General features: G+C 33.2%; 1 protein-coding gene across 6 annotated transcripts in view; it reads right to left on the reverse strand.

Annotated features, from left to right (window-relative positions):
• Nucleotides 1–2,713: 2,713 nt before the first annotated feature.
• USP15 (ubiquitin specific peptidase 15) overlaps nt 2,714–22,519 on the reverse strand; it is a 158,238-nt gene continuing 138,432 nt past the window's right edge. For 5 of the 6 annotated variants that reach the window (XM_003770826.4, XM_031940945.1, XM_012550414.3 and 2 more), the window contains 11 exons: nt 18,728–18,811; nt 18,516–18,610; nt 18,231–18,422; nt 17,488–17,603; nt 16,817–17,092; nt 16,251–16,321; nt 15,754–15,869; nt 15,051–15,200; nt 14,597–14,700; nt 13,403–13,491; nt 2,714–4,654 (listed from right to left, as the gene is read on the reverse strand). In XM_003770826.4, coding sequence (XP_003770874.1) covers nt 4,469–4,654; nt 13,403–13,491; nt 14,597–14,700; nt 15,051–15,200; nt 15,754–15,869; nt 16,251–16,321; nt 16,817–17,092; nt 17,488–17,603; nt 18,231–18,422; nt 18,516–18,610; nt 18,728–18,811 — 1,479 coding nt within the window. In that variant the 3' untranslated portion in view covers nt 2,714–4,468. Of the gene's footprint in view, nt 4,655–13,402; nt 13,492–14,596; nt 14,701–15,050; nt 15,201–15,753; nt 15,886–16,250; nt 16,322–16,816; nt 17,093–17,487; nt 17,604–18,230; nt 18,423–18,515; nt 18,611–18,727; nt 18,812–22,519 lie in introns of those variants that run through there. The other variant, XM_023504233.2, reaches the window with a different exon arrangement.

Consider the following 22,519-nt stretch of genomic DNA (forward strand, 5'->3'; position numbering starts at 1 on the left):
ATTCTAAATCTATAATCCTATGATTTAAAAATACTTGTATGTAATGAGCAATTTTCTTTTATAGCATTTCTATTAAAAATAACATGCAAGTGAGATGAAACCATGTTTAGCTACTCAAGGAATATTTTTCCCAGAAACTTCTAAAAGATCTAACTCTCAAACTGATCAGAGTTTTTAATATGCCAACATCGTAAAGCTTTGTGATTTCCTTAGTATTTCCTCAATATAGGAGTTCTGGCCACTAAGACATATTTAAACACTTCCAGTGGTTTAGTTAATTTGTTCTACTGACCTTCCTGAGGCACAAAGAAGTTAAATAACTGCTGCAGGTTCACATAAGAGTCAGAGACAGGATTTAAATCCAGGTCTTGACTCAAAGCCCAAGTATTTTAAAGTACTATTCCTAGCTCTATATTTATCATCATCAAATTGGTTTTTTTTTTTTTTTTTTTTTTTTTTTTTAAAGATAGGCCGCATTCCTTAGAATTTGTTATAGGAAATATAAAAGTTTTGAATCTAGTTTCACTAAAAAATTTATAACAATTTACTTTCCTCAACTAAGTTGTAAGTATTCTTTATTGCTATTTGCATAGTTTGTTTCAACATTCTTTTCTTATAGTAAAGAACACAACATATCAAATACTTATGAATGTATGAAAGGTCAATAAATTTCCGGCAGAGAAGTAAATTCTTAAGTTTAAATAATCAGCATAAGTTTGAATATATTATAAATGTATGAAGGCAAATATTTCCTGCAAATGTGTGAAAGCAATTATTTCCCTCAAAGTTGATATTATGTGATTTGAAACACTTAAAGCTTTGCAACTGAAAGAGAAAAATTACTGAGAATGTAAATGAACAAATTTACTTTGTTAATTTTTCTATTCTTTGGTGGAACAGATCTTTCAAAAGTTACAGGAGGAACAAATATATTTTGGGAAAAAAGCTGAATTCCAAATGTATTTGGATTAATTTACTCATATTTTAGTCTATGGAAGAGTAACAGCAATAATAATGCAAGGCTACATAATATAGAATCAGGAAAATCTGGGTTTGAGTCCAACCTTTATTGGAAGTCACTTAACTTTTTAGTGCTGTAGAGAGCTCTGTAAGATTCCTAAATTATAGAATAAGTTTTGACTTTCATTGGTAAAAAGAGCTTTCCAATTTGGGCGTTACTAATACCAAGGAAATCATAGATCTAGTTTCTTTCTTTAACCTAATGATCAAAATGACAAAATCCTATCATTTCATCTCTCTTAACCAGCAAAGGTTTTTCTTTGTGGCTTCAGAAATTAACAGCTTTCTTCACTTTTCTTCCTGTTCTTCTGATAGTCTAGACCTTGTATTACTCCCAAATTCTTCAAACTTTATTCATAAGGACAAACCTAGAAAGAGTAGGTTCCCACACTGAATACTTAGTTTGCTCCTGGAATCCTCTAATTCATTGGTTCATTTCTTCTATTGTTTACTTCTGTTTAAATAATGTGATAGCATGTAATTACTGGGTAAAGCAGCAAGCCTGGCTTTAAACTATTTACTTGGTTCAGCACTCACTCACTGTCACAAATTATTATCTTGCATTTAGGTGTCAGAAATGATGAATATAAAATATTGGTTATAAAAGAAACAATGATTTGTACAAGAAGCATGAGATCAAATTTTAGAAACTCAATGACAATGAGGCTCCTTTCTAAACTCCAGTTGTTTTAAATTGCCACCCCCCAAAATCTGAAATCTATTATGACATATGTAATTTGCATATATGGAAAACACAGATCTTAGAGTAAGAGGAAATGGATGGAATCTAAAAGTGTTAATTCTGAAAAATGTGACATTCAATTTTATAAAAGTTTTGACTAAATTAAGGTACTTTGAAAAGTCACATATTAAGCTGGATATACTGCAATAAACTAAATCATTTGATTTCTAGTTAGGGTTTTAAAATATAAAAGTAATAATGTTAATTTTTCCTTTAAATTAGAGGTGATATCTAACCTTTTTTTGGGTATTGCTTTAGTTTTTCTTTTGTAAAAGGATAGGGGCAGATCATCTCTCCTAAGACTTAAAATTCCAAGTGCTAAGCCACATTTGTGGAGAGTTTTCCCTACCTGAAAGAAGGGTTAGGTTTCTCATATGAGTGAAACCGTAAGTCAAATCTCTATCCCTATAGTAATAATTTAAAACATTAAAAATTAGTTATAATGTGTTAAGAGTGCTGAATTTGAGTGTCACTAAGCAAGAGTTCCAATTCTGGCTTTGTCATTTACAGTAGTGTTAAGACAGTTTTTAATGTTCGTTGTCAATGTATAAAACTGAGTTAAGTGACAAACTCTCTGGTCCTCAATTTCATCTAAAAATGAGAGGGCTGATTACTATCTGACTCCATCTAGACCTAGATCTCTGGTCTTAGATGTATCTGTCTTTGTGAAGGTAGAAATTACAATCTAGGTGTAGAAAAACATGATTTTCAGAAAAATGAGCATGTTACATGCTGCTTTGCATGTCTGTTGTGCATCTGGTTCAAAATGGAGATATTCAGTTAAAATTAGCTTTTGTGATATGCTCTTCAGAGGATACATTTTGGTTTTGAATCATTTCAAATAATTAAGCTATAATTATGATGTAATAACTAATGAATGACATTTTGGTCACCTACCTATATAATAAAAGCTTTTGTCAAAAGGTTCAGAGTAAGAAATGAAAGACTAAATAAGGCCTTGAATAGCTTTATTGAAATCTGTATAAATAAACATGCACATTTCAAATGTAAACTCAAGTGAACTCAAGTGCAGACAAAATTTTAACCTCTGTCATGCAGGAGGTTAGTTTACATTAGAAAAAAAAACAAACAAAAAAAAATCCAAAAAGCAGCTTTAAAATACCAGGATGAAACGCCAGCTTTAATATCAAGGTATAAAGCAAAAGCCATGTTCAACATACCTCGTTTATCCTGGTCAAATGCATCTTTTTTTTTCCTCTTTTTAATAATGCTAACATAAATAAATAATTTACCAAAATGTGCACTCACAGAGTGAACTTTTATTTACAATACACAATTTATAACCTATTGTATTTGATTAGTTCAAGTGAAGAACATACTTTTTGCTTCAATAACAGTGGGACACAAAGCAACTCCCTCAGGTCATAGGTAGGTATATGAAGTGTGTCCCAGCACTTAAAAGATTTCCTATTAAAGGCAGTATTGTATGCCAATCAACAATACATTCTTTCAACTAGATCAAAGGGAAAGCAGCAAATAAAAAATGATTAAAATGTTCACACATATTTTTGGCATCCTGAATCCTTGAATGTGGTTAACTAAATCAAATTCAAGGTTTGTATGCTTTATATGCTGTACAGGTTCTGACTCTGGAACATGCAAATGCCAATTCTCTTATAACAAATTACCTTCTGAGAAAAGCTGTAAGGCTATGGTGAATTCCATCAGGAACACACAAAGAAAATTAACAGACCTACCTTTAAAGCCAATTGTCCATTAATGATTTAAAGGCAAGTACATGAAAAAAATCTCATCTAAGCTTGATGTACAGTTATTACTATGGATACAGAATACTATTAAGTCTGACCTTATTTTATAGTAATTGGGAGAGCTGAAAGTTGCCAAATGATGAAAAAAATGGGGCAGAGAAAAATGAGCAGCACAAATTTAAACTCTGGACAAACACCAGATTGAAGTTATGCATTTCTTATAAGCAATTTAAAAATTTTAATGTCTAAGTAATAGATCCAACAGCAATAAGGAATATTTAACTGAAAAATTACTTCATATGCGGTGAGAAATAGAGCCTGCTCCACAGCAGCAGTTAGATGAACATAATATTCTTGATGTTTAATGATACCACAAAGAGAAATAACCTTTCTGAGCTTATTTCTTCCACCATGATTCAGTTTTTCTTGATAGGCCAGCTTGATTATTAGGGAAAGATTTGAAAATTTGGTTTTCCAAAAAATACTACTGTTGTATTTATGCTGCATTTACTAGTGCAGCTAAATAGCATAGTAGTATGAAAGGTTGCCTAATACACATGAGTAAGTTCATCCAAAAACTAGGTTTAGTCATTGTTTTCTTGCAGTCTTATTAGAGTAAATTAAATGACCAACATCCACAAATTTAACATTTGTCATCAGTTAACTCACATCCAAAACAATTAAAGAAACATAATTCATCAAAACAGCAGCAAACTTAAAAGGGGTTTATTTGTGATTTCCTATATATATTTAGCTTGTAAATACAAGACTGTAAATGTATTAAGAGACAATTTCTGTTAAAGTTTTCATTGTGTTTCACTTCAAGTACTGCACAAGTTAAAATCTGATAAAGGATTTACATTCTCTTATTTGAAACTCCCCGTCTCAGACTTCTGTTTTAATGTGGTGGGTAACTTCATTATTTCAACAGAAACCACCTGCAGGAAAGTCTTTTTTATGGCTTCTAGGACTTTCATTAGTTAGTGTGCATACAATTTTCATTTTCTATATCATTGTCATTCTCATTACTATCTTCGTCACTCTCTAATGGGATGCCTGTGGCAGCTGAAGCACCTTGTTTAGTTTCTCGGTCAAGGGGAAAAAAGCCAGTTCCACTGAAAGTGTCCTGTCTCTGGTAGAAGAGCACATATGCTGCTTTGGACTGTAGGAGCAAACAGACAGACACACAGACAGAAACACAGACAAACAAAGAGTGTTAACGTAGTAATGATGTTTAAATGATGGCTGATATGATTTGAGAAGCAAGATGAAGTCAAGTAAGTGAATAATATGTGACTTAATGAAGATAGACGGGGGGTAAAAAGGGAATTTAGTTTAACTGAGGCACTCAGAACTACTTAAAAAAAATCTAATGAACTAAAACTTACCATTGTGTGTTTTCTTTCTAATAAGATTAAAAAAAAAACACGAGTGAGGAATCCTATTTACATAAATAAAAACTATTTTAGACTCATTATTATACCATTAAATTCCCAAATAACAGAATTATATTGTAAATATAATTAAGGGCAAATCAAAACTAGTTCAAACTTGAATCAAAAACAGTATCTGAAATACATACTAAATATTGATTACATACATATACAGTCTTGTCTAGGAATTAAAAACTCAGAAAGTAACCTGTAGTTCCTGACCTAACAGAATTCTTTGAATTTTAGGACAGGAAAGGACCTTTCTGACCATTTGTATCAACTCCCTGATGTAATCCAGATGAAAGAACTTTGGCCACAGATTTAAGGTGACTTGAGTTGTCACATGGAGATTTGATGAAAAAGTCAGGAAAGCTAGATCTCATAGTGTTGCTCCGTGATATTTCAAGAAATGTAAAACATGAAACAAGCTAACATCTCATTAATAATAGAACATTTGTGGGACCAAATTCACTGAAAACCCTGGATGACAAAGAAACACAAGAAGGACAACAATAGAAATCAAATTAGCTGACATTATTTTAACTGTGTGATGTTTTTAGTTTAAAAGTATCCTGATGTAGGATAAAATTATTAGCCTTTATAAGTTACCACTGATTTTTAAATTGACAAATCTAATAGCTTCTTCTCAATCCTCAATTCTTGACCTTTGTGCTGGCAGCTTTTGGTACAACTGATCCCCTCCCTACTGATGGACATAATGCTCTCTGGGTTCTGGGTTCTCTCCCGATTCTCCTTCTAACTTTCTTAATACTTCCACTTCTTTTTTTTTTTGATGGATAATCATTAATTGTCATGACTACCAACTATGAGTGAGGCCTCTAGGATCTGACTTGGGGTATTCTCTCTTTTCTTTCCTCTCTATATTCTCCCACTTGGTTAATCATCTCCTCAGTTCCCCAGGATTAAATCTATATACTTTGCCCTAGTTTCTCTCTTGTGTCTCAGGCTCACTGACTGTTTAGTGGACATTTCAAACTGGGATGTCCCTTGGTCATCTTAAACTCAACATATAAAAAACTAATTATTTTCTTCCCACATCCATCTCACCTACTGAACTTTCTTATTACTGCTAGGGGTATGATATCTGGTATGGGATACTCCTCACTCTTCTTCAATCCATATTTATTATTAAATTTTGTCATTTCTTTTTCTCATCACACTTTCCACACCTAACTCCTCAGAAAACCAACATTTTAGTTCTGGACCCCTCATTACCTTCCACCTGCGCAACTTAAAAAGCCTCCTGCTTGGTCCCACTCTCTCCTATCTCTTCTTACTCCAATCCATGAATGATAAAGTGATCTTTTTATGGCACATGTCTGACCCCATCATCACCCTGCTTCTTTCTCTTCCAATCTATACTTAGTGTCTCCCTATTATTTCTAGCATAAACTCTTTTGTCAGGCATTTTAAACTCTTCACCATCTAGTTCTTTCCTATATTTCTATTCTTCTTATTAACTTGTACCTTTCCACAAAGTCTATGGTTTGATCATACTAGTTCATTTGCAAGTTCCTCATATACAGCACTGGCCTTCCTGTTACTTGGTCATGAACTACTTTTCTTCCTCACCTTTTGGAATCTCTCATTTCCTCAGAAAATCAGCTCAAGTGTCAACTTTTGCATGAAGTTTTTGTCAACCTCCCTAGCTGCAATCCTCTCCCTCCCCAAAATATTGTGCATTTACTTTATATATATTCTCCTTAAAATTATATAGGCATGTCTCCCCAGTTAGAAGGTAGATTACTTGAGGCCACAAAATATTTTACTTTTGTCTCTATATCCCCAGCATGTAGGATTTGACAAGATTTTTCCCATCTAGGCTAGACTTTGAATTTAACAATTCATCTAAAAACAAAAAAGGCATATTCAGTGCATAGTAGAATATCAAAGAAGGAGCAAAGTTCTTAAAAGGAAGGAGGTAAAAAGAGACATTATGATGTTAAGAAGATAATGACTAAGAAAAGGTCACTTGGGTTTCGAGATTAAAATTTCATTGTTTTACCATAGGTGATACTTTTTAGAGTGAGTCAAAATAATAATAGTTAAGTTTTTTTTTTTTTAAATGGAAGTATAAACAATAAATAAGGAAGAATTAGAACTGAACAATCTCAGTGATGTAGTCTTCAGTGGTGAATTTATTATATTCAAGAAAAGAAAATTTCCTCAAGCTGTTGGGAAAAATGCAAAACAGTTTGGCAGAATTAAGATTTAAACCACCACCTTATACCATATGCTACAATTTACTCAAAGCAGAAAAGTCACTTAAAGATTATTATCATTTATAAAAAAATCACTCCTGAAACTTGAAAAGAATAAGAACAGGTATTTTCCATAGCTACGGGCAAGGGGGCAGAAGAGGGATACACAAGATTTTATTCATATAAGGGATAAAATTTCAATTATGTGAAACTGAAAAACTTTTATAAAAACAAAATGTAGTTAAAATTAAAAGGAAGCTGCTGACTGAAGTAAAACAAACAAACAACTTTGATCTAAAATATATAGAGAACACATGTAAGTACATAAGGGCAAAAACCTTTCCTTAAATAAGCAAGTGGTCAAAGGATATGAACAGTCATGAAAAAAATAATTATAAACTATTTGTAAAAGATAACTACAAATCACTAATAACAGGAGAAATTCAAATATAAAAACTTCATGTTTTATAACTCAACCAGCAAATTGACAAAGAGGATACAAAGTTGGGAAGAGTCAATAGTGAAAGAGTTGTAGAAACTAGGTGCATTTAATACTAAATCAAATGATCTAATAATTCTAGAAATCCACCAGAATTTAATCTAATAACATAGATAAATTATTCATACTTTCAGATTCCATGATCCCTCTTTTAAGCATATATATATATATCCAAAGGAAGTCAAACACAGAAAGATTTTGATATAGCACAACAGTCATAGTAGCACTTTTGTGAGAGCAAACAACTAAGCAAAAAGTAGATGTTTACTGATTATTAGCTAAAAAATACCTTGCTGAACATCAATGTAAAGGAACAGTACTAAATCATAAGAAGTGATGAATAAAAAACACTTAAAGAACCATGAACAGATGTGGGCAAACTGATAGTGAAACAACCAGAACTAGGAAAACAATATAAATAATGTTTGCAAAAATGTAATAAATAAAAAGGTGGTGTGCTACAGTGGAAACAATAGTACTAACTCTGGAGTCAGAAAAACTACATCTAAATCTCACTTCTGTTGTTTAATGCCTGCGAGGCCTTAGGCAAGTCACTTAATATCCATGGGCCACAGTTTCTTTATTTGCAAAATGAGGGATCTGGACTAAATTGCCCTTAATGTCTCTTCCCAGATCTAGATTTGAATCCATGAATGGAAAAAAAAAAAAAAAAAAGAAGAACAATGTTCAATTATAATGATCAAGGAAGAGATGAAAAAATATATCTCTTTCTTTGCAGAGATGTGGGACTATGGGTCTGGGACATTACCTGTGGAGTCAGATTTGTTGATGTGTTGATTAATTCTGCTAAATTGCATTTTACTCTCTTTGACTCTTAATTACAAGAGATAGTTTACGAGGTAGAGGAGGGATGTATTTGGAAATGAAAATGATGTAAAACAAAAAAAATCAATAAAAAGAAGAAAATTGAAAAAGAAAGTTATCATTAAGAAGGCAACTTCAGATGAATGGGGGAAAAAAACAGACCCCTGAGGATCATAGGGTTTTTTGAATTGAAAGCCACCTTAGAGACCATCTACTTTAATCTGCTCACTTTAAAGATGAGAAAATGGACGCCCAGAAAGATGGAATGGATGTAAAATACTGAAGGAAAGAAGTAAAAACACATACAAGCATAATATAACTTCTCTAGAAAAGGGTACAGCAAACTACTCCCTGAGAACCAAATCCTGGGTCCAAGGAATAGTTTTTACATTTTAAAATACAGTAAAATTTCAATTTAACAAAGTAAAAACTATTCTTAGTTCTCAGGCAATACAAAAGAGCAAGTAGGTGACATGAGTCCACTGACTTCTACCCTAGAATTTTGGCAGAGAAGAAGTGAGGATGAAAAGCAGGTTGGATGAATGGCTGGGCTGAACTTGGGTTTAGATGACTTGCCCAAAATCACACAGCTAGTAAGTGCTAAGTATCCGAGATCGGATTTAAATTCAGAACCTCCTGACTGTAGAGCTGGTAATCTATCTACTGGGTCATCTACCTGCCCTGGACATATTTTTCTTTTTAAGGGTAGGAGATATATATTTTTCTGTTGCATAGTTTTTTGCTTTGTAATGTGTTGCAGTCTTCTCATAGCCACATAATCTTTATAATTCTTTGAATGATCCTCAACTTTTTGCGAATATATAGCACTTTAATATTATCTTGAAAAAGATGAGCCTCTGTTTTCAGAGAGAAATTTGGGTTCATTAAAAGATACATGTAATTTTCCAAAGGCAACAAATATAGTTCAATCTCTTCTTATTCAATTCTGGGTTATTCTCAATGGTCATTTGCAGTATCAGTCCAAGGTTCATATACACAGATGAAACCAACAGCTTTTCATACGACTTGAGAAGTAAAAACAACTTACTTTTGCAAGTTAGTCAATCTAGACATGTTACATAACAACAGGAACTTCCTGAACAGGAAGAAAAAAGACTGGATTATGGAGACAGATAAAAGAAGGGTCAGGATATCTGTTGGATCATGTCTAGATTGAAGTGTTCTATAATAAAACATAGACTGAAGTAAGGTCATTAAAATTAGGCTGGTCAATCTCTTTTTGGGCATAGACAAATGCACCTTGATGACAAAGGGGAAAAGAGAAAGGGAATTTGAAGCTACAGGAAAAGAAGTTTTAAAAGAGAGGTCAAGCTGCCTTCTCTCCTTTTCCTGGTCTCTTATCATCCATCATTTCCCAATCTTCCTCCTCCCCCCCACTCCCTCTTTCTCACTTTCTATCACTTAGATGCCTTTTATTACTATTATCTCCTGCCATTCTCACAAGATGAAGTGGTCTTACTACTTTCCAAGGATAATTCCTTCTGCTTGTTCAAGAGACAGCATTCCATTCTATTTTCTCCAATGAACTGCCCCCTTCCTCAATCTCTATCATTTACCCTCAATATCTACTGGCTTCTCCCCTACTTCTATAAACTTGTGCATGTTTCTCCAATTCTCAAAAACTCTCATGTGAACCTTCCCTTCCCACTCTCATCCTATGTTTTCTGCCCTTTGTAGACAAACTCTCTGAAAAGACTGTCTATATAGGGGTCTCCCCCCCTTCCTCTCCTCTCATTCTCTTTTTAATCCCTTACAATTTGGTTTCCAACTTCCCTAAAATTACCAATGACCTCTTAAATGCCAATTTCAATGATCTCATCCTCATTTTCAATTTTTCTGACTCTGATAGGCAGGGTTCAGGATTGGAGTTATCCTCTTCTCCTGGATAACTCGATTCTCTCTATATTTTTGGAACTCCACTATCTCCTGGTTCTTCCCCTACCCATATGACCAGTCCTCCATCTTCTCTGTTGGATGCTTATTCAGATCATGCTGTCTAACCAAAGATGTCCCCCTAGGACTCTCTCTTGGGCCATATTCTCCTCTCTCTTTGTCCTACTTCACTTAGTGATTTCATCAGCTCCCATGGATTTAATGACTATCTTTTATGCTGCAACTTCTTTGCTGACTTCAAAACTTGCATCTCCAATGACCTTTCTTACATCTTGAACTGGATGTAAACACAATGTGTTTAAAATGGAATTTACCATCCTTCTCTGACACCCTCCCTGACTCCTAACTTCTTTATTATTTTACTTTATTATTAATTATTAATAAAAAAAATAATTATTATTATACACCATCCTCCATCTTACAACCTAATCTGTCACTCTTGACTCCTTGCTATCTCTTACCCCTTCTATACCCCCTCCCCATACAATCTTTTGCCAAGGCCTGCCAATTTTGCCTCTGTGACATCTCAAATTTGCCCCCTTCTACCTTCTGATGCTGCTGCCCCAACCTGGGGCAGACCTCTAACTTAGGCTTGGACCACTGAAGCAGCTTGTTGAAGGGTCTTCATATCTGTCCCAACTCCAGTTCATCCTCCATCTGGCCCTTCCACTGATTTCCCTAGAGCACAGGTCTAATCATGTTACACAGGCAAAGAAAGTGTGCCCCTACTTTCACCCACTCAATCAACTTCTGGTGACTTCTTAGTGCCCCAAGCATCATACACAAAATCCTCTGTATTCTAAGCGTTTTCTAATCTATCCCACGTTCCAGGCTATTTCTACCTTACTCCCTGCCATGTACTCTTTGATCTGGCAATACAGCCTCCTGGTTATTCCATGAACAAGCCATTCTACCTCTACCATGGGCATTTTTTTCTGGCTAATCCTCTTGCCTGGAATGCTGTCCTCCCTCTTTCCTTTCCACCTACTGGTCCCAACTAAAATCCTATCTTTTTTTAAAGGAAATCTTGCCAAATGTTCTTAATTCTAGTGCTTTCTCTTTTAAATTTCCCATTTTTCCTGCAATTAGCTTGTTTGAACATATTTGTTTGCTTGCTGTCTCTTCCATAAGACTTTAAGCTTCTTGAGAGCAGGGACCATCTTTTGACTCTTTCTTTTATTCTGAATTCTTCACTGGTTGTTGTTTGTTCTTAAAGAAGAACAAAATGACATCATTATGTTGAGGGTCAAGATACAGTGTGTGTGACCCCGGCTGAGAAGACTAATAACAAGCTCAGATTATAGATTGATGGTAAATAGTTCTTATGAACATTTGGAAGGAAGATGAATCTAAATTTGCACATCTCTTGTTTCTCTTGAGCTATTACAATTCTGCTTTGGTCACAAAGTGCAGTGCTTTTGCTGATGTGGGCATACCATGCTGGGTAGTCCTGTGCCAGGGTCTTCCATGTCTCACAACAGATTCCAAAGTTATTCAGCTAGATCTTGGGGCATCTCTCTTTCTTGCTCCTTTGAACTTCTATGGGAGCACTTGCCCTGTGTGAATTCTCCATAGTCTTTTAGGCAAATGTACATTTGACATTCAAACAAGGTGGTCAGCCCATTGGAATTGCATTCTCTGCAACAGAATTTAAATGCTTGGCAGCACAGATCACTAAAGAACCTCAGTACCCAAGACTTTATCCTGCCAGTGATATTCAAAATCTTCCTAAGGCTATTCAAATGGAAGCCATTCAATTTCCTGGCATGGTGCTGGTAGACTAAATTTCACAGGCTTACTACAATGAGGTCAGCTCTATAGATCTTCAGTTTGAAAGATAACCTAATGCCTCTTCTCTCCTACATGTTCCTCCATAGTCTCCCAAACACTGAGTTAGTTCTGGCAATGTGTACACGAACCTCATCATTTATGGTTTTATATATATACATATATGGTTATATACTCCCTGAAGAGTATAAACCAAGGTAAGTGAACTGATTCACAGTATCCAAAATTTCTCTTCTGTAACCAACATTCCACGTATGTGTGGTGTGGAGTTGGCTGGTGGGGGACATTTTTTCTCTGGTTTTGTCAGGCAAAATTAACACAAGTGGCAGAGGACTGATCAAGAGATCATTTGAGCCATTTCAGCCTCAGAGGCTGCATTTGAGTACACAATCCTTTGTGAATAAAGTCACACACCAGCTCTTCTTCCACTTTAGTCTTGGTTTGTAACCTTTTCAAGTTAAGTAATTTAACATCAATATCGAAGTTATCTTGACGTTTCTGACCTCTTTGAAATCATGTGACAAGACTGCTGAAAAGCATGGGAGCAACTTCCCTGCTTTGCTTCCCTCTATAAAAGAATAAGAGCATCGTCCTTAATACAAAACCCATGCAAATAGGCTGTCATGAAACTAACTGAACACTGACGAACTTCTCTGGGTAACCCATTTGAGTGCTCAGCACAGTGCCTAGCATATAGGAGATGCTTAATGAATGTTTACTGACTCAGGGACTAATATCCATTCAATGTCAAGAGAACCCAATGAACAGCTTACTGGGTAGACCTTTTATACTAACTGGATGAGTTCATGAGCAAGACTGGCACAAGTCAGGAAGGCATATGGGTGGATTATGATCTGCCTGGAAGGAAAACATATCCTGACAAGATAAGAAAGCCAGAGTACTGAAGAAGAGATGGAAAGAAATGAAGATGCTAGTAGGTAGAGGAAAAGACAAAAGTATAAGGCAAGAGAAGTGATGATTAATGAAGCAACATTGTAACCTTGTTTCTGTTATTTCACCAACTTAAAAGACAGATTCCTCTCCTTAACTGCTTGGCGACTCTCCATCAAGAAGAACTAATAATCAATATCAGTCCTGAATCATTAGAATACTTCTATAAAAAACAAACTAAATTACATCATCCCTTTCGGTATTTTTTCATAACTAAATTTAATTTTAACAGTCTAAAAAAGATTCTTTTCATTTGGAACAACAAAATAGGTACTTACCACAATTTGGTCTTCAGAACCAGTTGAGACACTAGTGTCATCAAAATAGTACCATTTTCCATCATCTTTATTTTTAGCGAAAGCAGTATCTAGAGTGAAATGTGGTCCCTTTAGTGAGTAGTCAATACTTTGCCTAAAACTATTTAAGTGGAAAAATCATATATAGGAAACATTTCTATAAAATACACAAAATATTCAATTACCTGTATATGCAGAGTAGCAATTATTTCTTATAGAACATTTGTAATATTGAGTAATTTCAATGAGACTAACTAACATCTCTTCTGCTCCAAGTTACATGCTAAGGAAATTATTTGCTATAAATTACCAACTCTAAAGTTTCATTATCTTAAGATTTTCTAGAAAATACTAATAAAAAAACAAAAACAAAAAAACCCCAAAAAACCACACCATATATCTGGCACCAAATAGTTTCATAAACAATTCACAAACATGGAAATTCACCATTTCAACTGTCAAAGGAAAAACTAATAAATTCTTAAAAGCTTCTTTTTTTTCCTTAAGTCTCATTCTATACAAAGCCCTTCCTGATTCATAATTATAAATGCTTTCTTTCTTTTCAAATTATCTTGTGTTTATCTGCTGGATCTGTGGGGAAGCTGCCAGTATCTTAAAGGCTGTTTGTCTTTGTATTCAAAAGTATCTTTAAGAATGCCATATTAATAGAGAGTAGGGTCTTAATAAATGTTTATCAAACAAATCATACCCCAGTCTTTAAAAAAACGATTACTGTCTTTGTCCCTCGCTTCTCTTCTATTCTGTTATACAAATAACAATTGGGATGGAGAAAGCAAAACCCAACCCCTTAATCATATGCTCTTAAAGCAGCTATAAAATATTAATGTATGTAAATTCAGATACAATTTCCCTACTGAAATTATTTTTTTCAAGTATATTTTGGATATTACTTGGTAAGAAAAGCGTGAGATTTAAAAATAATCTTTTGCTATAGAGAAATACAAGCTCTTAAATAAATTAGGGTTGGACAATTGATGTTCAGCTGTTTTACTATCAGCTCCTTAAAACAACGATTTTGTTTTTCACCATACTGACCTGAAGAAATAAACAAGTTCAAATTCAATCCTTAAAAATCTTATGACCTTTAATATCTATGACTAAAATCTTGATGATTATAGACCACAACTACAAATAATATATAAAATATCAACTTACAGTGCCCTCCTCCCATTCCTCCATAGTGGTTGGACACAGCAATCAAATTGTAGCGGCAAGGCCCTGCATTTGGATTAATAAGGAATTCTGACATATCCAAGTCACTGTTTAAAGAAAAACTCAAGTTACTGATAGATTATTATGTATTCAATAAATACTGATTTCTATTATCAGGAACAATTTGCTTTTTTACAGAAATTACTACGTCCCAGACATTTCCTGCTGTCTACTGGCCTTCCCCGGAAGTGCTTCTGAGAGGCTCTGGGATAGAGTAAAATTTGCTTAGGGACACATAATTTAAACTTATTCCACTGTTTGTCATTACCTAGTACTACCCAGATTTATAATGTCAAAACATTTTTACAACTAAAATACTCTATTATCTTGAATGAGAATTCTATTATTTCTAAAATCAGTGGTTTCTTAGCATTTATCAAATGCAATTCAAACTTACTTAATAGGAAAATCAACTAATGTGTCCAACTTATCCCTCATGTATCTGCTGTAAGAAAAACGTTTAAGATGTACCACCAGTACAGGAGGCAGTGACCATAAATCTAATTTTTTTGTAGCCTGCTGATGTTCTTTACAATTTGGACAGTACCTAAAAGAAAGAGAAATATTTGTAAACTTGATTAAAATAAACAAAAGCAGCAAAAGATACTAGTTATATTAACAAACTGAAATAAATCAAAGAAGCCATTTTCATACCTTTAAAAGAAAGCAATGTTTCTTTATTCTTATCATATGTTCTAAAAGATTTTAATCATTTAATGAAATGAATAAAAATATGTGAAAGTGCCATTTATAATGAAAAGAATGACACCTGGATTACTTGAAATCCATTAAGATAGGGACTTTTCCATAACAAATATTTTAGGATAGCTATAAAATTTGTGAACTGTTTATCTAATTTATATTTCTGTAACTTTCTAATAATTTACAACAAATCTGAAAATGCAACTGTAGCTACACATAGATACACAGAGCGCTATATTTGAAGAAATAAATGTCCTCAAAGTAATATTAACACTTAATAGAATTTGATTAGTGTTTATTAACCATTAGTTAGTTAATTTTCACATGAAGAAGGACATACCTGAGCAAAAATCCTTATAGGAAATAATTAGAAACACTTATTTAACATTGTCGCTTACCAAGGATCTTCAGCACCTAGCTTTTCTTTTGTGGTAAAAAGTTCAATGCAATCTTTTAATTTCACAAAAGGTTTTTTGGGAGGTTTATATTCCACACTTTCATGTTTTTCAAAATCCTAAAGAGAAGTATTTCTTGAGTTAAGAGAACAAATGAAACAAAACTCATTTTAGTGATATCATCCTTACTATGAAAAATAATGACAAGCTCCTAAAATATGAAGAATTTCTCTGAAAGTATTAAATCATATTGCAGGTAATACTTTTTAACAAGTTTCTAAAATATTCTTTAAATCACAACTTTTAAAATGTTAAACATTTAATAAACTTTTCACTATTTTTAGCAAATGCTTCAAAAATATTATTTTTTTTTCTGAAAAGTCTTTTCTCTAAAAAGCCAGCTGAAAAATGTGTACTAAACAGATTCAACATACATGTCAACATTATTGTGCATCATTAATTTTAGGATGCTAAATTGAAAAGTTAATGAAGTGACTTACCTCAGCTGCATTATCATCAAAGTATCTTTTTTTCAATTCAGGATCCCAATCCAAAGCAAGGAAAGATCTTTCTAAGATGAAAAACATTTTTCCTTTTATAATATCTAAGTATTTATTCTGTCAATGTTTAAATAAACATTTTTAACATGTTTAGGTAACTAGGGAGATTTTATTCCATTTACTTCAGGAATCATTGATGAAGCACTTATTAGGAGCAAATCACTGTTTGGTGCTGGAGATAAAACCAACACAGTGAAAGAGCTATTCCCAAAGACATGTTTGTAAATTAGCATTAAAAAAATGGATTAAAAAAAATGAAATGATTTCAGTACAAATTCAACAAATTTTGAATAGGTTATTACCCATTCCTAAAATAAAATCTCCAACAGTAGTTAAAATTGTCCTATTTTAGATACAAAAGCTTCAAGAAAAGATTAATTTATGTATGTAAATTCTGCATACAAATTCCAGACCAAAAAAAAAAAAAAAACAAACAAACAAAAAACCCACCAAGATACTTTTGATCAAAATTAGTGTTTTAAACTTTTATTCCGAAACAAACTTACCATCTAGTCTAAGCTGTCTGTCATCAAATCTAATATGTCTAGTATCATCTTTGATGTAATTGATATCTGTATTGCCTAAGTTGTTGAACTGGAATGTAAATAATCGCTTTTTGTGTCCCATGAGAAGTTGACCTTTGCAAGTTTCTTCAGTACATAATCCATTCTCAGAATCATTATCTCCTCCAACTGAATCTTCAGACTGACTATTCTCATTCTCTGAAGGAAGTTCTTGATCCTGGCTGGATTCATCATCTGGCTCATCTGTTTCCATTTCACCTGAGGAAGTATAATAGTTAAAAACAAAAAAAAAACAAAAACCCTTCAAATAAGCCTGAAAATCTTATTTTCTTCATTCTAAATTCTAAATCAGAAGTCAGTAAATTACTTATAGAAAAGAAAATTACTTATAGATTTTAGAAATCTACTAGCTTAAAAATAAATCCCATGGATTTCAAGGTTGTTAGGTTATTTTTCCTGTCTTTCACCATTGTTTTTTTTCATTATTAAGCACCACTATTCCAGGTGCTGGGAATAAAAGAATAAAAGACAACACAATTTAACAATCTAAGTGCTATTTCCAAGGATATAAAAAAAAATTTTCTTACTGATGATCAAATAAACCTCAAACAACAATGAAAATGAACACTTCCTAAACAGCAAATGACTCTTACTTGGGGAACATTCTTCATGTATTCCATTTGGGCCATTCCCATTAATATTTTGGTCCTTACAGCAATGTAGGGATCCTTCTGTTTCTTCAGTTTCAGTAGATGTTTTTACATAACGACTAAAATAAAATCAGGGTAAATCATAAATTACATATTCTACAATGTCTTATTGTGTCCTCTTCCTCCCCTCCATTGCAATCAATCACAAGCAGCTTTACAATGAAAAAGTTTGGTGGACAGCTTTCAGATCAAGATAATACTCAAATGTAATTTCACACTATAAAACATAGTATCAAAAGTAAAATTCACTATTATGGTATACATAGTGTCTTTTATTTCTAATAAGTAAAATTAATTTTAAGACATTTAAATGGCTTAAATTGAACTTTCTAAATTTGTGAAAAATATGCCTTTCTTCCAATTAACACACAAAAGACTTAATTTTCACATATATGTAAAATGAAGGAGCTGAATTATATGACTTCTAAATACAGTGAGCATGGATCGGTACTTTAAAAAAGTGTTTTATCGCTCAAAAAGAAAATGATCAATCAAGATTGATATTTGCCAAGAAGCTATATGCTGTACTTGGTAGCTAAAGAGGAATCTTTTGAAAAAGCTACCTATCAATACTCAACTCTCTAAGAAAAACAACCACCCAATCAATATGTTCTGAAAGTACTTTACAAGCTTTTTATTAGACATTTATTTAGGTTTCTCATTTACTTTTTTAAATGTGCACTTACCACATCCTCAATAATAAAAGATTGTAGAGTTTTTCTTCAGTATTATTTCTAGGTACTGCCATAAGAAAAGGTTGGCCAAAGAGTGATGAACCACTGTGGTGGCTATAACCTGTGTGTCTGTATTTTTCTCTTAAACAAACAGGAATTATGACTTGTTCAGTATCTTCTGTTCTATTGATGGTAATTTCAAATCTATAAAAACAGTAATCATAAAACCTCAGAATAGTATATTTCTTTTGTAAATGTTTGTTAGATAATCCACTATATAACATGTTGTGAACTTACACATAAATATCATCCCGTTCCATAATACTATTAAGATTTTCATCCATAGCAAATATTCTGTGAAATCTGTGATTGTAGATATCAGTAACTATCATCTAAAAGGAAAAAAAAATGCTATTAAAATGAATTCAACAATGCTGAAAAATTAAACATTAAGTTATATGTATTTGTCTAAAAAAAAAAAAAAAAAAACCCAGAAAAAAGAATTTTACCTTATCAGCTGGTACTCCTGACAAAGTGGATAGAGCTGTGCAAAGATCTAGTATGTTTCCAATTTTGGGAACAACTACTTTGTACTAAGCAAAAACAAAACACAAAACAAGAAGTTACAATTTGGCATTTTTGAAGAATGTTAAGATTGAGGCAAGAAGACTTTTCATATACTTTTATTTCCAACAAACTGAATGTCTTTCTATTAAGGAAAGGATGAATATGACTTACATTACATAAGCATATTGACTCATTTCTTTTAATTTCACTCCCCCAAAGTCTCTGACAAAAGTTCTATCCTTCAGTCTACAAATTCCAAAAAATGTATAGCTGTATTCATATACAGAATGAGTAAGAAAAAAAAAATGTGGCTAAATAAAATTTTTGTTACTAGAAAAACACACGAAGTCAAATGCTCTGATGCTAGAAGGGCCACACAAGATAAAATGATTTTTTTTTCTTTTTCATAGTGAGCTATGGTGAAAACAGCAGTGGATTGGAGTCATAAGAAGTATTATCTGAATCCTTGTTCTTCCACTTACATTCTTCTACTTTCACCACTCATTGGTAGTTGATCCTGGCTAGATTCATCATCTGGTTCTTTCACTTCTCAACCTGTTGTAGTCTAGCTTTTGACATCACAACTTAACTGAAACCACTTTCTCCAAAGTTAGGTGGTTTATTACCCTTATCACTTCCCCCTCCACTGCAACTATGTGTGAACAATAAGTCCCAGACCAGCCCTGACTTCTCTCTCTCTCCCCCTTATACTCTTCTCTATATAAAATTACAAGATCTAATACATTCATTCATGAGCTCCAGTTATGCATTTCCAATTGCCTACTAGACATTTCAATTGCAATCTCAGCTTCAACATCTAAAAAAATGTTCCTTATCTTTTTTTTCTGTAACGTGTCTCTTTAAAATTCCCTTATTTCTGTCAAAAAAAAAATCTCTTATCCCTCTAGTCACTTGGATTTGCAATATGGGCTAACTGATCCATGATATCACATATCTAGATGCCTTTGCAAAATCTTATCTGTTTTAACTCTATAACATCCCTTACATCTATCTCTATTCAAATGGCCACCAGTCTTGTTTAGATCCTTATTCCTCTGGCTTGCATTATTGAAAATAGCCACTTGATTGGTCCCCCTTCAAGTCTTTCCTACACTACAATCCACTCTCTATAAATCTAAGGGTACTTTCCTAGGTGTGACCATGCTATTTCCACATTCCACAAAGACGAACTTCTCCCTATTGGCTGTAGTATAAAATAAAATAAATTCTTTTGTTTGGCTCTTTACAATCTGGTCCTAATCTACTTTTTCAACCTTCAGAAACAAACCAAAACTAACCACAAAAGATTTCTATTATATGGCCCTCCTATGTGAGTCATGTAGGCCAAAAAGATTGTCCCCCAAGGATGACAGTATATAAACAGCCATCTCCTATTTCTGCCATTGCACTGACTGGCTCCTATCCATGCCTACGAAGTGCTCTTTCTTCATCTGTCTCCCAAGAAAGTCCCATTTCCTTCAAAACTCAGCTAAAATTTTGCCTTCAACATGAAGCCCTTCCTGATCTTTTCAGCAAATAGGGATCCCCATTTTCTTTTTTCTACATTTTTTATATATACATGATATTTCCTCTTATAGTGTGTAAGTTCCTTGAGGACAGGGACTGTTCCTTTTTTCATGAGTGTCCACAGATGCCCTAGCTACATGTTATGAGTCTAATAAATTCTTAATGACTAACATATTCTAAATGAAATTGGATATAAGTAACAGGACAGAGAAATAGAAAAATCTTTCCTGCTATTCTTAGAGTGTGCTTTCTGATAGTACTGTAAATCACATCTACTTACATGTGTTAAAATTTTTATCAATTCTCTCCTCCATTCTCATACATTATCTAGTTGATTAAGGGCACATAAAACTACTTTTCAAGTAAAAAAGTGGTTCTGGATCTTTTACCTCCTTGATTCAACACAAACTTCTTGGCTTGGCATTTAAAGCTCTTCGATTCCTAGCCTCAATATACATTATACTCCATTATGCACCCCACAGTCCAGTTAAACAGACCTTTCTTCATAATCTGCACATATATTTCTTCACCTACCTCCATGCATTTGCACAAGCCGACTTCAATATCTGAAATGTATATGAGCCCTTTCCTTTCTTTCCTCAGTGGCCTTCAAAGCTTAACAGCCACTTCCTTACTCTCAGTTGTAATCTTCATTACTTTGTACTTAAATTCTGACAGAATGTAAATTCCTTTTTAGCAAAAGGACAATTTCATTTTTGTCTCTATCTTTACAATGTCACATAAATGATTAATAAAAGGTTGCCACTAAAGAGTTTAAAAAAAAAAAATCTTGTGCGGTAGTTTTTCTTCAACAAACCAGAAGATAAAAGTTATGTGTTTTTTTTTAAGAAAAACTTTTGTGGATAATTAAATATTAAGAAAAAGATTTGTTTATTTCATTTAAAATGAAAACCTTGAAAAGATAACCAAAAACTTCTCATGTTTTCTACTTCATAGGATTTCAAACTTAAGAGCTGGAAGGGACATTAGAGGACACCGAGTCTAGACATCTACTCATTTACGGATGAGGAAACTGAGGGAAGCCTGGAAATATTAACTGATTTGTCTACTATCAAAGAGTTATATCAAAGATATCAAAGTATATATCAAACTTTTCCAAGTTTGGTTCTCTTACAGATTCCAAAAACTTTTTTTTCCTCACAATTTCCTGTGTTTCCCCTTCCCATATGCCCTTTTACTTGTAGAGTTAAAAAATTTAAGCAAAGAAAGAGACTTCATTATTTGTTCTGAGAGAGTTATAAGACACAGCTACTCCACTAAGCCTAAGTCCATTAGTCCTCTAAGACTAGCTAAGTTATGTCTTATTATTATTTTCTAATCAAAGAACAGAGCAATGAAGATCAAGTATATGAAAGGACTGAAAATGACAAAACAAAAGAGATAGAGATTGCAGTATGACTTATTTTTCTCTAGGTCCAGTGACTACTGAGACTCTGTGCCTGTGATAGCTCACTGAAGATGACAATGTCAATTTGTGCTTTAGGTATAAGGCATATAGATATAATTCAGTTACTGAATTTTCTCTCTTCTATCTCTATGTTTTCTTTTTCTATGTCCCTCTCTATATAAATAAAAGAAATGAGAGAGAAAGTGAAAATAAAAAAGAGAAATTGTATTAGCCCTAATGGACTCACTGTGTAGAACAAATCTAATCCTTTGAGATATCCATAAACTCATATTTATAATGAGGGAATATAAAATCTGACTTTAAAGGACAAAAAGCCGCTCTCTGACCTCATTAAAAAAAATTCTGATATATCAACCAGAAGGCAGAACATGTTCTCAGCTATAAACTTTTCCCAACAATAAACTCTTTTCTTTATTCTTGTTAAGAGTATGGGAAAAGCCAGAGTGAAAGAAGTGAAGCAGAAAAAGAAATCTTCATGAAGAAAAGCAGTTTCATTTGCCTGAAAAGGAGAAAGTATGGAGCAAGGAAGGTCTAGTATTTTCTTCCCTGATGTTACAAATCTACTTTTTTAGAAAGAATCAATAAGGTAGAAATGAGAAAGATAATTTATTTTTGAAAGTTTTCCTATTTTTATTTTTTCTTATATAGAGCATCTCTCAGATGTACCAATTATGACTGCTATTGGAGTGAAGTCCATGAGAAGACTTCTGGGTGACTAGGCAGTATAGTGTAATGGAGTGAGTATTGATTGGTCTTGGGGTCAAGAAGTGCAGAGCTC

Source organism: Sarcophilus harrisii, chromosome 5 (genome assembly GCF_902635505.1).
Source record: "Sarcophilus harrisii chromosome 5, mSarHar1.11, whole genome shotgun sequence".
Lineage (NCBI taxonomy): Eukaryota > Metazoa > Chordata > Mammalia > Dasyuromorphia > Dasyuridae > Sarcophilus > Sarcophilus harrisii.